The 16,538-nt window shown below is 36.5% G+C and overlaps 1 protein-coding gene across 1 annotated transcript; it reads left to right on the forward strand.

Moving 5' to 3' along the window:
* Positions 1 to 3,692: 3,692 nt before the first annotated feature.
* On the forward strand, positions 3,693 to 15,883 carry KRR1 (KRR1 small subunit processome component homolog). The gene is made up of 10 exons (XM_044677663.1): positions 3,693 to 3,784; positions 6,354 to 6,532; positions 8,143 to 8,277; positions 8,542 to 8,667; positions 8,976 to 9,059; positions 9,973 to 10,029; positions 11,519 to 11,689; positions 12,359 to 12,436; positions 12,560 to 12,653; positions 15,206 to 15,883. The coding sequence occupies exons 1-10, from the start codon at positions 3,700 to 3,702 to the stop codon at positions 15,346 to 15,348; spliced, it is 1,152 nt and encodes a 383-aa protein (XP_044533598.1). The 5' UTR covers positions 3,693 to 3,699; the 3' UTR covers positions 15,349 to 15,883.
* The last annotated feature ends 655 nt before the right edge of the window (positions 15,884 to 16,538 follow it).

Genomic DNA, 16,538 nt, shown 5'->3' on the forward strand with positions numbered 1-16,538 from the left:
AGACTTTGCTCCTCTCTGACTCAATCTTAGAGAGATGTTCATCCTTCCTTAATGAATCTGTTGAGTCTGTTGGTATGTTATTAACGTATTTATAACTCATTATTTTTTTTAATAACTCATTATTTGTGATTAATCTCATGACTTCTTCAATTGACTTAGAGATCATAAGGAAACCAATACCTCTTTGCTTTCATGAAATTTAAAAAGGAAGGAATGTTTTCTCTTTGGAGAATATTCAGTTACCTTCAGCTGACTCCTTTACTATTATATGTGAATCAATTGAATGGCCTTAAATATATATTTCCAAATCTCTATGTCATTTGTCCTCAACCTTTTCACATATGGGAATTCCTTTTATATATTAAAAATATTTATAGACTACTATATAACAGGAGTTCAATATTAGATCCATTAATCAATAAAATAAAGATGATAAAAAAAAAAACCTTGAGTTTTTTTGAGTAACATTTGTATATTAGATTTACTTTTTGTTGGAACTGAATCAAGTTCAAAATGATGTTTGAGTTATATGAATTCACTGGCCCCTTCCAATAGAGTGTCCCACTGCTTTGTGTGTATTCCTGGAGATTAGTAATTGGGTGAAAGAAGAGCTTTTCCTCCTTCCCTTGAAATTCTTCTCAAAGGGCAACTAGGTAGCACAATAGATAGAGCACCAGACCTGATATCAGGAGTACCTGGGTTAGAATTTGGCCTCAGACACTTCCTAGCTGTTGCCTAGCCCTTGCCATACTTCTGTCTTAGAATTCATATTAAGGGGGGCAGCTGAGCAGCTCAATAGATTGAGAGCCAGGCCTAGAGAGGGGAGGTCCTGGGTTCAAATCTGGCCTCAGACACTTCCCAGCTGTGTGAGTCACTTAACCCCCATTGCCCAGCCTTTACCACTCTTCTGTCTTGGAACCAATACACAGTATTGATTCTAAGGCAAAAGGTAAGGGTTTTTTGTTTTTTTGTTTTTTTTAATTCATATTAAGAAAGAAAGTAAGAGTTAAAAAAGAAAAGAAAAGAAATTCCTCTCTGGAGCTTCCATCATCCCTTGGTTTCTCTTTGGCATGATTCCCTCCTGAGATGGAGGCATATTTCTGATTTCCATTAATAGTTGGCGTGAATTAGAATCAGAGGCAAGAACTAAATTAGGATCAAAAACTTTACTTTGGGTTTCTACTTAAAAATAGAATTGTCTTCATTAGTAGTCCCTTTAAAGCACTGCTTCACATCTTAACTTGATTAGTACAGGAAATCTTCCTGATTTTCAGACTTGGGATTCTAGTGTTTGAATAGTCAAATTTTCTTGTGCTGCTTCAGCCCCCTGAAGATTGTCCTAAGCCAAGGGGTACAGCATTAACGTTAAAAAAGAGATTAGAAAAGAAGTTACAAATAACCATAACTGTATAAATTAAAAGCACTGAAAAACTACTTCAGTAAATCATCCTGCTAAGAATAACTCAAGACATTCTCATCAATTTTCAGTTCACAGTACTTGCCTCTTTCATCTCTAATTGTTCTCTCCAGGGTCCAGGAAGAAACCAAAGAATGTAGAGGAAATATTTGCTCGTTTAAGCATGGGCCATATAATGTTTGCCAAGTGCTTCCTACACATTGTCCCTGCAAGGAAACTGAGATTTTTGCTCGAAGATAAACATAATTAAGATAGATATTGGGGTTAGATGAAGGAGTGTAGTGATAAATATTTAACAACTACTTTTCTGGGGGTGGGGGTAGAAATTGTATCTGCAATACACTTTTAAATTTAATTTGCATTATTATCACTTTTTTTCTGGCATTTAAGTCCAGGTAATTGACAAAACAATAAATCAAGCCGTGATTTATGGTGTTAGCTGATTTCTCACCTATTAGTATTCACCTTGAAATTTTAACAATCAGTTTTCTTTAGCCAATTAGAGCTGCCTTCAGCACACTTTAGGTGAATGGAAAGCACTAACTTTTTTTTTTTCCCTTCCAGGTTTAAATTCATTTGCAGCTAAATCAGGAGAAGATATTGGGATAAATATAATTATTAATAGAATAAGATAAGAGATTGTAAGAATCCTTGGTTAGATTTCTGCCTAAATAAAGGAGTTTTTTAAAAGGCAAAAGCTAATCTTCACCCAGAGGCATTTTGCCAGACTTTGGTTAGCTATGTAGAGTCTCTAGGATTTAAGAATTGACAGCTTGCCCTAACAATAAGAGGTTCAAGCTATGCCCTAGCAAGTTCAAGCTGAGATAGCTTCGCTGGCCCTGAAGAAACGAGCAGATCAATGCCTAAAATAAAGATGCCGACTGCAGAAAGATCAGCTATATAAATGCTAGCCATTATTATTAAGGCAAGGACTGCTTAACAACAATAATGATAATTCGTATTTATATAGCATCTTAAAGTTTGCAAAATATAACTCTTTTGATTCTCACAATAAACCTATGAGGTAAATGATATTATTATTCCTATTTTATAGATGAAGAAACTGAGGCTGGGAGAAGTTAAGTGACTTGCATTGGGACACAAAGAGAAGGTGTTTGTGGGAGGACTTGAACTCAATTCTGCCATTTATCTATCCATTATGTCATATGACTACTCATATGGAGTGGGGGTGATGGGGCTGGGAAGAAGAGACAACTTATTAGACAAGTCTCAACCTTTCTGGGTCTGAGATTCCTCATCTGTAAAATGAGGACTTACAGATGAGGACTCTAGGTGGTTCCTAGGTACCTGCCACCTCTTGATCTATAATCCTATATCCAAAATAAACAGTTGGGGATGGCAATACAAATAAATATAAATATTAATAGAATAATAAAATAAGTATAATTGGGGATACAAGATGAAATAAATAAAATTATTATTAATATAATGACATAAATATAATTGGCATATGACATAAAATAAGATAATAGCATATTGGGGGATAAGATAATAAATAATATTGCTCAAATAACAATAAAATAAATATAATTAGGGATAACGAGATAATTAGCAGGGAGGAGGTACTAAGCAGCTGCTTGGATCAGAAAATCTTCCTGTAGAAATTGAGCTATTTGAAGAGCAGAGGCAAAGAGGGATTCGGTAAGTCAGTCAACATGCGTTTATTAAACGCTTAGAGGCATTAAGGACAGTTGTCATATCTACACTTCCACACTTAAAGGATTTCTGAAATGGTTTATACTTGGTTAATATATATGTATATATTTTATATATATATATATTATATATACATAATGTAGTAAATATAAAACTACTTAAATAGAGCAGAGCAAAATTTATAACTAATATTGCAACCTTAAGAGATCAATAATTGGAGGAATAGGATGATTTTATATCACAGACGTGTGGAGAGTAAACTTAATTTCCATGACGCGAAAGCCTAAACTCACAACAGAGGGGGCTAAAGCTGATTAGCCCACGTGCGTCACAGATGGAAACTACAGTTCCCAGAATGCCCTCGTGATCGCCTCGTTTCTTCGAGCTACTACTTCCTGACAATAAACCCTACCCAGAAGTCTCTGTAGGATGCTCTTGCCTCCATTGGTGCAAGTAAAGGAAGGTCTCAATTGAGTCTCAGCTTTCACAGAGGCTGCGCAAATCTCTTAGTCTTGGGAGTCTACGGAACTTAATTTCTAAAGGAATACAAACCTTAGTCGGCGTCAAGCAGAACGCCGCACTTCCGGTGGCCGGAAATTCTTGCCATGGCTTCTTCTCCGCCGTCACGGACTGAGAAAGGAGCCTTAGAAGCGGAGAATGGGTTTCGGAACCAAAAGCGGGGGAACCGCGGTAAGGCTGAAGCAGAGCCGGACCTTAGGACGGTGGTTTTTGTTTTAAGTGCTTGTCTGGCGGGATGACTTTGGGGATGACGGACGAGCGCGGGGGCTTCTAAGCCTTGGTGTTCTTGCGCGTGCCCCTGGAGCCACCCCTGCTAGAGGTAGAATAACCGCAGGGGTCGCCTTTGATGAGTCGTAGACAGGCGGCGCTGGCAACAGATAGCGTGTTGTACTTGGGGGTCGGCAGATGGCTTAGTGGAAAGTGTTGCACTGGAAAGCAGCAGGAAGATCTGAATTCGAATTCCACCTCAGACATTTGATAACTGTGTGACGCTGGGCAAGTCACTTCACTTGTTGGTCTTCCATTTTCTCATCTGTGAAATTGGGATAATAACAGCACTTATTTCCCAAGATTATTTTGCTTATATATAGTACACACAGAGATAGATGTGTGGGGGCGCGCATTTACATGTTGTCTTCCCTCCCCTCATTAGATTGTAAGCTCTGAGTACTGGGACTGACCTTTGTTCTTTTTATTTTCTCTCCAGTGCCTGGTACATAGTAGGTGCTTAATAAATGTTAATTGAATTGAGGGCCAAATGAGAGAGTAATTATAATTTATTTTGCACCTAGTAACAGGTACCTAGTAGACTCTATAAATGTTAACCATTATTATTATTGGAGCAGAGAGGTGGTATAGTGGTTTGAGTGCCAGCTCTGGAGTCAGGATCTGAGTTCAAATCCAGCCTTAGCAAGACACTAGCAAGTCCTAGGAAGACACTTAACCTTGTTTGTCCCCATTTCCTTCTCTGTAAAATGAGCTGGAGAAAGAAATGGCAAAGCAGCACAGTATCCAAAATGGGGTCACAAAGAATTGGACCTGGCAGAACAAAAATAGAAATTATTATTTCCTCATAGGATTACTGTGAACATCAAGATAATAAATGTACAGTTATTTAAAACATTAAAGCCTCATAAGTGCTAGTTATTACTAAAATCAGAAAACATTTTGTAAATGTCTATTATCTGCCAGGCAGTGTACTTATTTCTGGGGTTACAAAGAAAGTCAAAAACACAGTCCTTGTCCTCAAGGTTCTTACATTCTGATAAGCGCAAAACATAGTTCAAGTGCTGCCTCTATAGTTCCCAGCTTTGTGGCTAGTCACTTAACTCAGTAAGCTTTTTAATACAACTGGTTGTGAACCCATCATTTTCCACACTGATGAAATAACATTTTCTTGACAGTGTTAAAGTGACTTTCTAGGAGTACTGACAACAGCACTTTGGTATTTAAGATTTTGAGGGTTGTTTTCATTTAAGGGTTATGATGGAAGACAGCTCTTTAAGCTGGAAGTTTCATGCCAACAGGATCCATATATAAAATCCTATAGATCAGCTAAAAAGCTTAGCGGATATAAGATGGACATGGATCTCTTGGCAGGTGTCTCTTACACTTGCTGTCTGTGTGACCTTGGGCAGGGTGTTTATCTGAAGAGTTCCCTATCTCAGTGAAATCATTTGCCCAATATTGATAGATGAGACCAGAGAGGTCAACTAATCCAACACTCATTTTATAGGTCAGGAAATTGAGTTCCAGAGAGCCTAAGCACTTACAAAGTCACACAGGTTAAATGAGTGAACACCCCATGGATAGGCATTGCTCTGTACAGGATAATCAGTCAGTCTAGTGAATATTAAGGGCCTATTCTGTGCCAAGAGTACTGCTGGGTGCTGAGGATAAAATGACAAAAGTGGAAATTGTCCTTACCCTCACAGAGTTTACAGTCTAATGAGGGACATGGGCGTATAAGATAGGAACTAAAAAAAGAGATTTGGGCAGTTGGGAGAGAACAGGAAAGACCTTGTAAGAAGCTGACTGTGTGAGTTCTGTTTTGAAAGAGCCTAGGAGTTCTATAAGATGGAAATTAGCAAGGAATGTATTGTAGGCGTGAGGAACAGCTAGTACAAAGTCATAGAAGTGGGAGATAAGATGCTGTGTATAAAGAAGGGTAAGAAGGCCATTCCAGCTGCAATGTATTTGGAAAGAAAGTAAGTAATATATGATGAGACTGGGAAAATAAGATGTAGCCAGATGGTCAAGGACTTTACATTCAAGAGACATTCACATCTGATCCTAAAGGTAACAGAGAGCAAGCAACATTATGAGACCTGGCCTTTAGTAAAATAACTTGTATGGAAGATGAATTAGAGTGGGAGGAAACCAAGTAGGAGATCACTGCAGATCCCAGGTGAGAGGTGAACTAGGGAGAGGGCTCCATGAGTAGAGAAAGGGACTAGAGATATTGTGGAGCTGGCTGTGACTATGTTTGGCAACTAAATGGATATATTGGAGTGAATGAAAAATTGAGGAAGATGTCCGAGTTGCAGAACTGAGTAATTAGAAGGATAGGAGTACTACATTGGCAGAAATAGATAATGTAGGCCGAAAGAAGGTTGGGATTTGTGGAGAAATATGATAAATTCACTTTTAGACATGGAGACATGGTGAGTTCGAAATGTAAATACTTAATAAATGTTTGTTGAATTTGATTTAAAATATCCATGAATAAATTATTTTATAGGTGTGGATGAATCAGAACTCCTCACGGTTCCTGATGGATGGAAAGAACCCCCATTTACAAAAGATGACAACCCCAGAGGACTGTTAGAAGAAAGCAGTTTTGCAACTTTGTTTCCCAAATACAGAGAAGCTTACCTGAAGGAATGTTGGCCTTTGGTGCAGAAAGCATTACAGGAACATGTATGGATATCTCCTAAATTTCTTTCATGAGAATAGTGCTCTTTAATGACTTTACCTTAAAATGTTTATATATTTGTAAGTTAAGTTTGCTAACATAATAGGTACAATTTATCTTCTTTAATAACCCCAAGCTGCTTAGTGCCAGAAATCCAAAAACATCTTGTGGACCAGTGGTCTATAAAGTGGAAACCAAGGCCCATTTATATAGTTTGACCAAAATCAGTGTGCTCTCAACTACTTCAATAATGGGAATATACATTACTTCCCTCCTTTCTTGAATAAAGAATGGGCTTGTCTCTTAACATAACTCCTCTTACCCCATGTAATTTAGTGGTTCCTCTCTCCTTCCCTGTTCTCCACTGCCTAGTTTGGTTGAAGAGAGTAAGTAAGCCCCTCAGGGCAGATAGAACTTTGATGTCTGTCCCTAGCAGCAGCTACTCCTAGAGTTCTCAACTACTTTCCTAGATACTCGTGGCTGCAGCACCCTTGAGCAAGTGGGCTCTATGCTCTGGTGCAGTGGCTAATAAAATTCCCAACCTCAACTGCTTATATTTTTCCCCTTGGGAAAAGAATGAGCAACACAAGTTAAACAAGTAGGAATGGATTGAGATCAGCATTGCACATTTTACTACATCATTTTTTCCCCCAAATCCATTTGTCTTCTTTATTTCTGTTGTGGGCATCACCATCTTCCATTCACCTAGATTCTCATTTCTCATCTTTGTTGACATAGCTCACCAGATTACTGAAAACACTGAAAATTATTACCTATACTTTAAAAACCCAAATTTGTTAGCCTGTTTAAAAATCTTTGAAGGAATAGAAATTCAAGTTGTTTTGAGCTCTTTTATTAAAACTGTAAAAATATAATACCTTCTAATTTGCAAGATCAGTAGATTTGACGTACTCTAGAGGATTTCAAAAATAAGTTTTATATAATTGGTGAAGAGAATTTAAATGAATATCATGATTTCGTAAGACATACTTCTTATTTGCCAAAGACATACTTCTTATTTGGATCTGTGCCTCTTTATGTGGTATCTTTTTTCATCTGTGACAAACATTAAAACCACATATTAAAATAAATGTAATTTAGGTATTGAATTTCTATACCCTAATGAATAAGAGTATAGAAATTCAACACTTAAGTAGATTTTTTTTTATCTGTTGGTATATAATATTGAGAAATAATCTTGTAAATCTTAATTATACCTTTGTAATTGTCTGGTTTTTTCCTTTTATAATTAATCCCCTACTAGAGGGAAAGTTTAGGAGGGAAAAATCCAGCCTGATACTGATAGATTGTAGAGAAGACAGGGAAAGAATATAGATGGTGATGGGGAGTACAACTAGACAGCTTCCTACTTCCATTTAAGTCAAGTTTTCACAGTATAGTGTCTGATAGACATTTTCCTAACATTAGATTCATTAAAACAAAACAAAACACCTTGTAGGGTCAAAATCTAAGTCTGCATTGAAAAGAATTTTAATTTTTTATGATTAATGGTTAATTATTGATGGATTTAAAAGAACTGAGAATTTAAGGCAGTTGGAGCTAATTCCTATATAAAGACCTAATGATTTCCTAATTTATTTTATTATTTTTGCAGCACATAAATGCAACTCTGGACCTAATTGAGGGTAGCATGACTGTCTGCACAACTAAGAAGACTTTTGATCCTTATGTTATCATCAGGGCCAGGGACTTAATAAAGCTTTTAGCAAGAAGTGTCCCATTTGAACAGGTATGTAATCAGGAAATCCAGGAACTAAAGAAAGATTTCTCTTAGTTACATTAGCTACTAGGAAATTATACATTCCTTCTGTAATTATAACTTTTATTAAAAATAAATTGTTGTTGAATAAATTATTGTTAATTAAAGTAGAAAGTGACTTCATAATATTGCATCTGATTTTGAAGCAATGAAAGGCTGATTTCATGTTTATGGTAAGATTTCTAAAGTGTTTATGAAAAAGGATAAAAATAATTGTTCTCATTTGTTTTAAAGGCAATAAGAATTCTTGAAGATGATACTGCTTGTGACATTATTAAGATTGGCTCTTTAGTAAGAAACAAAGAGAGATTTGTAAAACGAAGACAAAGGCTTATTGGACCAAAAGGATCTACTCTGAAGGTAGTTTTTTTTTAATTTTTTTTTTTTTTTAATTTTAAACCCTTAACTTCTGTGTATTGGCTCCTAGTTAGAAGAGTGGTAAGGGTAGGCAATGGGGGTCAAGTGACTTGCCCAGAGTCACACAGCCGGGAAGTGTCAGGCCAGATTTGAACCTAGCACCTCCCATCTCTAGGCCTGACTCTCAATCCACTGAGCTACCCAGCTGCCCCCTGAAGGTAGTTTTCAATAACATAAGCTTGAATTTTTCTCTTGTTAATTTTTATATAATACAGAGTTAATTTTCACATATCTTTGTTCTTGTTTTATAGGCTTTAGAACTGTTAACAAACTGTTACATTATGGTTCAGGGGAACACTGTTTCGGCTCTTGGGCCATTTAATGGTTTAAAAGAAGTAAGTAAAAACTAACTTGTAATTATCATGTATAAAAATATTTTGATTTTAATTGTCATTTAACATTTGGTTGGAAAATTTTATGTAATATTTTTAGTGTAAGTATCACCCACTGAAAATTATGTTCTTTTTGTGCCTTCTCTATCTAAATTGGCTCAAATCAATAATTACTTTACTTCATGTAATTTGGGATCCTTTTTATCACATTTGAATCTGAATAAATAGTAGCTAACTTTGATATACACTTAGAAATCTATTTTTCTATTTCCTCATTTCAGAAAAAGTGAGTAAACTTTTCTGTGTATTTGCAGAAGACAAAATTAATACTGGTTTGCCATTGACCAGGGAGGACATCAGAAGAAAGATTTGAGGTCAAAAGAAAGAATTTTTCTAACAATTAAATTTGTATAATAGTTTTAAGAAAATATTCCTCGATGACTCAGTTCACTTTCTGGATCTGTCTCTGTAGTTTTGGGGAAATCTTTTACTTTTTCTGGTCATTAACTTCCTTATCGTTTAAACTGAGGAGAGTGGCTAGCATTTGTATATGTCTGATATTTCTTTCAACTCTAAAATGTCATCATTTGGTTAACTGGAGGGAGGCAGGCTGAGTGAAAAATGACTTTAGAAAAACATTTCCCCAGTATTGACTATTTCTACCTTCTGTTATCTTTGCCAGTTTGCAGAGAGGGAAATAGAACCTTAGAGTGGCGTTGATCTGGATTTCTCTTTTCAGTGATTTCAAATGTTCTTTAGTATGATTGTTAATCATTTGCCATTCTTCTTTTGAGAACTATTTGTTCAGATGTGTTGACTACTTATCCATTAGAGAACTGCCTTCCTTAAGCCACTTTTGTAAGCTACTAATTGAAAAGATTTTATAAAAATGTGAACTTCTTTCCATTAATTTTAGGTTCGAAAAGTAGTCCTGGATACAATGAAAAATATTCATCCAATCTATAACATCAAAGTGAGTATATTGGTAGTATATTTACTTTTTAGGATAGCTGAAAGTGAAATTCATGAGTGTCTTCACGTATTACTATCTGGTCAATGTGTTTGCCTCCCAATCTGACTCCATATATGAAGATGAGGTATTTTAGAGGATCCTACTGTTTTCAGGTTCATGTAAAACTATGGAACAGACATATCTACACATACATAGGCACATAGAACACTCTATCATAATATTTTTGTAAACATAGCATTTGAAATATAAGCTTTCACATATTGCATCAATGGGGCAAAAGACATGCTATGTCTATGGTATAAACAAATATGCAAAGATTTATGATTCAGTCAGCATAGAAATTCCTAGAGTGGAAATTCAATAAATATCAATGTAAATCACAACTTGTCATAAATTCCTATATTTCTTGGGTGTTGGTTAAGGCTCATAGAAATTAAATAACTTGCCCAGGATTACAGAACTAGTATTAAAGACAGAATTTTACCTCAGGTCTTCTTGTCTGCAAGCCCAACATTACATCTACTATAGCCTTCTAACTAGCACCCTATACACTAAATCTGGACTTCTAAATTCCACACTCCCAGTCCTGCCTGAAGTTAATTCATCTTTGGAGCTCCAGAACAAGGGTCCAACCCAGGTGGCAAATAATGGAGTGAGTTCAGACTAGACTTTTTAACCCATTAGTTTTTACTGGCTGGCTCTGGAAGCCAGATAACTTCACCTCCTATCATTGTATGTTGTAGCATTTAAATTGGAAGAGAAAGACAGTTGGATGGTGACTAGATCAATCCATAACAAGGAAGCCCCTTACCCTAATTCTGTTCCCTAGAATATCTCTCTGATACTGAAAGATTCCTGCTGGAACATTGGACTGATTTAAGTCCTTTCTTCTTGATTTCATTATTTTGGTTTTTGATGTAATGAATGCAAAACAAGATAACATCTTAATTCATTTCATTATTTCTTACCATCTACAGTGTTCCGATCTTTTGGTTGTTTGGCAACTCACTCTCTCTGTGACTCCCTAGACCAGTGGTGGGCAAACTATGGCCTGCAGGCTAGATGCAGCCCCCTGAAATGTTCTATCCAGTGGCATGACATTCCTAATCTGACGAATACAATGAGGAGGATTGATACGATGAAACTTGGAAAGAGTTACCTTAGAAACAGATGGACAGATGAGCATTTCCTTTCCTTTGCCCCCCTCTTTAAAAAGTTTGCCCATCACTGCCCTAGACCAACACTCCCTTCTTTAACTACCACCTCTCTCCCTATATGTGCAATCATCCCCTCTTAGAATATAAGCTCCTCAAGGGCAAGAATTGCCTCTCTTTGAAAAATCTTTCCTTTTATTTTTAGAATCAAGATCTTTTCCACTTAAATTCTTTGATAGGTCTACATTTTTTTAAAAAGATGCTTTCCTCTTCATAGCTTACTTGAGAAGTGTTTTTGCAATTTTTATATTTTGCATGTGCCGCTGTGATTGAAGACACTGATGATTAAACGAGAGCTCTCAAAGGATGCTGAATTAAGATCACAAAATTGGGAAAGATTTTTGCCACAGTTCAAACACAAAAATTTGAATAAACGCAAGGAACCCAAGAAAAAAACTGTTAAGAAAGAGTATACACCATTCCCACCTCCACAGCCAGAAAGTCGGGTGAGTGCAGACCTTTTTTTGGTAAGGAGGAGGGGAAAAAGCAACTTGTTGGACTTCAGTTCTAAAGGCTTCTTGGAAGATATTTTGAACAAACACTTTAAAAGTGTTTGTCCAAAATATCACAGCAGATACTTAATAAATCTTTATTGAATTATTTTTTAATTTTTTGCCTGAGAAAAAAATGAAAGTGATAGTAGTCCTTGCTTGTATTGGTGGCTGACAGCATTTTCTGAGTTTTAATCCTGAGTAAATTCCATTAAGGTGATTGAATTCACTGGATAAGTGGTAGACATTCTTGTGCAGTCTCTTCATGGCTATCCCATCTTTTTTATTCTCATGCCCTTATTCCCACAACCATAGATCGTTGCACTCACATTATAACTGATTTCCCTCTAGATTAAGCTTCATAAAATGTTGAATTTCTCCTGTGAATTGACTGCAGAGAAGTGTTCTCTGGTTCTTGTTTACAACAGGATAAACTTCAAACTTCTTACTTTGGCATTCCCTGGTCTATTGCTTGCCTTCCTTTTCAGCTCTACCACTTACTTCTCAGCTATACCAACTCCTCCTATCACATATTCTCCCAGCCTTCTCAGCTCCCTTTATATTTTGCCACTTCTGTGTCTGCAATGCCCTCCTAACTGAAGTAAATATAATTTTTGTTAATAGATTGATAAAGAATTGGCCAGTGGCGAGTACTTTTTGAAAGAAAGTCAGAAGAAGCAACAAAAAATGGAGCAAATTAAGGTAAGCCAATATTCTGCTTTAATTGTTAAAAGGAGAGTCAATCAATTTGTAGTGTCACTTAATTGTTCATTTTAACAATGTTGATTGAATTGACAAGTCTGTTTTTCTATGTTTAAAATGTAGGCTAAACAAGCTGAAGCAGTCAGTAAAAGACAGGCAGAAAGAAACAAAGCTTTTGTCCCACCTAAAGAAAAACCAGCTGTGAAACCTAAGAAAGGTATGTGGTCTTTGGGGTGTTGTCTTTATATACTTTTGATCCAAAGGGAAATTTTGATATCTTTCCCAAGCAGCCTTCTCACATTTGTCATTAAGTATAATGAACTAATTGTGACCGAGTATTTTATAGCTTATATGAGTGATTAGATTTCTTTGTATAGAATTTGGGGTATCATAGATCTGATTGTGGTTAGCCCTGGCTTAACCCCTGAACCTGTGCCTTTGAAAGAATCCTCACTGTAAAATATACAGGCTGGAATACCAGAAGCCTAAGGAACAGGTGAACCCCACTAATACATATCTTAAGACCATGGTCAGAGAAGTATAGCTTGATTATACAGGCTGTCCCTCTCTCCTGGACTGCTCTCCCTTTTTACCTCTCTCCTGCCTTCCCTGGCTTCCTTCCAGCCATGGTTTAAATCTCACCATCTCGCAGGAGACCTTTCCCAGTTTTCTCCTGTTTAGTCCCTTTCCTCTGAGAATAATGGCCTTTTACACAGTATATATCTTCTATGTATGTAGTTATTCAGATGATATCTCACCCATCAGAATAGGAGCTCTGAAATCGGGGACCCTGTTCCCACCCCTTTTTATATCCCTGTGCTTTATTGATAGCATTTGGCACGTTGGAAGGGCTTAGTAAATAGTTGTGATTTGAATAATTTATTTTTTATCTTTTAATACTTCGTCCAGAATTTCTTCCATGCCCTCCCTTCCTCCCTGTCCCCACACTGTGACAAGGAAGATGATCCAGCAACAGAATTTTTTTTTTCTCTTTGGCCACTTACCACCTTTTCTAATGGTTTCTGTGTCCCTTTCCAATGTTCTTTGGCTTCTTCCATTTTCTGACTTTTGGAGCTTTATTTCCTTCTTATTCCTTGATACTCAAAAAGTATACACAGTTTTTACTGGTATTCCTCCTTTGGCAACTCACTGCTATGGTTTGGATGCTAGAGATTTAAAAACCAGTGGAACCAACAGCATAAATTGACCAATTTAAAATTGGCTATTAAAAAAAAACAACCCCTCTTAGGTTGTTGTTACTTGCTTTGAAAGTGCTCTACATCCAGTGAGTATCATTGTTTTTTGTGTGGGTGAAAGTGAAGGGATGAAGGTAGGATGGATGGGAGAAAGGAGAGAGAAAGGTAGAGGAAGGGAAAGGAAGAGGTATCCATCCCTAGCCCCAGAGCGGATAATTGACCAGAGCCCTCAAATAAATTATCAGAGAGCAACTTTAGGGTTTGAATAGCTAGGTTTTATTTTAACTAGAAAGGGAAAGGTCTAGGGAAAACTAGGAGGTAGGAAAAAGGGAAAAAGGCCCCAAGAGAGATCAGGGTCTCAGGGTAGAGAGAGAAAAGGCGCCAAACTTTCCCTTTTATACTTTCCCTGACACCTACCCCAAAGGAAGTGGAAGGTGTCAGGGGAAGTTGTAGCAGAGAGAGTCCAGGGCTTATAATAATTTCAAATGACACATTTTCTAATCAGGTATTATGTCAGTTGTTTGGTTTAATTTGTGCCCAATCTTCTAACCTATATTGTTGCAAAGCTGAATGTATATCACTTTAAATCTCTTGTTGCTTTTTTATTACTTTGAAGTGACTAGAAAAGTTCAAACTATCAGGATTAGTACAAAGAGTGGATTCTTCTCCCCTCTAATTGGCTGATTCAATTTATTTATGAACTAGGTAGTGCTGGCTTAGTATGTAAGGACTCCTAAAGTCTGGGACAAGTGTCGAGACTTTAGTGGATATTGGAGAGTATATTAGTCTCAGTTCCCTTAATGGAGAAGCTCTCAGGAATGCCCTCCCTCCCACAATGACTTCATCATTTTCTCTGCCACTTCTTAACTCTAAGCTAAGAGTTTTGCCCAACTTGTCCCATCCCCCTTAGCAAGAATGTTTCAGATGGACCTTGAACAGAATTCCTAATTTGAAGACAAGCTCTTTGATTCCCTTTGCCACTCTGTCCCTTTCATTCATTGGGGTTGTTTTTTAAAAGAGAAGTACAAAAGCTCCATCTTGAGCATTTTCAAGAGGGCATAAAAGTCCTAGCTCCAATAACCGATTCTGTGGTTGATTTAAATGCTGAGAATGGAATATGTGCCTTTAGATAATGAAAAATTATGCTTCTTTTATTCTTGGAATATTAGAGCTAAAAGGGAATTGTTGTCATAGGGACCTGTCTCTTATCTTTCAAGTAGGCCTCCTAGCAGGACTGTGGTAGCAGAATTGTGCAGTGACCATGAGGGGCAGCCCTTCAGCAGAATGCTGAGCAGAGACTCCAAACAGCAGAATTCCTAGCTCTGGTTCTTCTTACCTATGTGACCTTACACAGGCCACCTAACTTTCCCAGCCTTAGTATCCTGACCTATTAAATGGGATTGAATGATTATTACTTTCCTATGTGCTTGACAGAGCTGGATAATCATTGAGACATGCTTTGTATACTGTCAGGTATCGTAGAAATGTGAGATACTGCTAATTATTTGAACTCCCAATTAATCCCAAAGAATAACTGACTCCTTTTACTCTTTCCATTCATCCATTCATCCAGCTCCTACTGAAACAAAAATTGATATAGCTGCTCTCAAAGAAAAGGTGAAGAAAGCAAAGAAGAAGAAACTGGGAGCCCTTACGGAAGAGGAAGTAAAACTGAAAATGGAAGCTGATGAAAAGAAACAGAAAAAGAAAAAGTGAAAAGCAAAAAAAAAGGACTTGAATTAGAATAGAATTCATATATTTCTTTCCTTTTGTAAAGGATTTTTAGGCCTTGGCACTTTTGTTTCCTCATCTGAAAAGTGAGGTTGTGCTATGGGACACACTTGTGATATTTTTTAATGAATCTCACTTCATAGAACAAAGATTTCTATAAATAGAAGCTGTTATTACCATTTATGTATTTGCTAACAAAATAAATTATGACCCAAGAAAAAAGGGCATGTTTCTAATATATACTAAGATAGTCCTATTCCAGGAAGGTTCAAATGAAAATGAGTTTCGATCTAAGTTTTCTATTGAGTAGAGCAAAGAAAAATCTGAAATATGCTAACTTTTGCCATCAAACTAATCTAAATTAATTTGTTACTTGTTTCCCTAAAAAAAATCTCATACTATTCAATGGAAGATAGTTACACTTTCTGTGTACCAAAAACTTCTGTTTTCCTTCCCAAAATATACTATAAACTGCAATTTTGGCATAACTATAGCAAATCATACTTTCAACTTACTGTTTAATCTGTTTAATTTCTTTGTTGGCATAATTTCTTTCTCTTTACTTTTGTTTCAGATACATTTTATAAACCATCAGAAATAAGAGAAAACCTTTATATCTTAGCTATTTCTTTTGCTTTCTAACTAAGATTTGAACCTGAAAGGTTTTGAAAGGTAATGCTTTTCAGCCACAGAAAACTGGACAGTGAAGGTGAGCTAAGTTTGGGACTGGAGAAGTTTTCTAATACTTTTCATTTAAGATTTTTTTTTCAATGAACAAATATTTATTTTCTTTTCCCAGCACACTCCACTGGGAAAAAAAATTTGATTCTTCCAGCAAATATGCATAGACATAATAATGTCCAAAAATGTATGTCTCTTTTTGCATCTTTAATCCATTACATCTCTGTCAGGAAGTGGGCAGCATTCTCATCATTAGGCCTCTGGAGTCTTGGTTGAGTATTGCATTTATGAGAACTCTTAAAAGGCTTTCAAAGCCACTTTGTTGTTATTCTATCAATCATGCTTCCTGGTTCTACTCATTCACTCTTCATCAATTCATACAGGTTTTTCTGAAACTATCTCATTATTTCTCATGGCACAGTACTATTACACTACCTTCAGGGGGTGCTGCGCACCAGCGCTGAACCACTCCCAAGAGGTAATTGCTAAATTTT

Source organism: Gracilinanus agilis, chromosome 5, assembly GCF_016433145.1.
Source record: "Gracilinanus agilis isolate LMUSP501 chromosome 5, AgileGrace, whole genome shotgun sequence".
NCBI classification, from domain to species: domain Eukaryota; kingdom Metazoa; phylum Chordata; class Mammalia; order Didelphimorphia; family Didelphidae; genus Gracilinanus; species Gracilinanus agilis.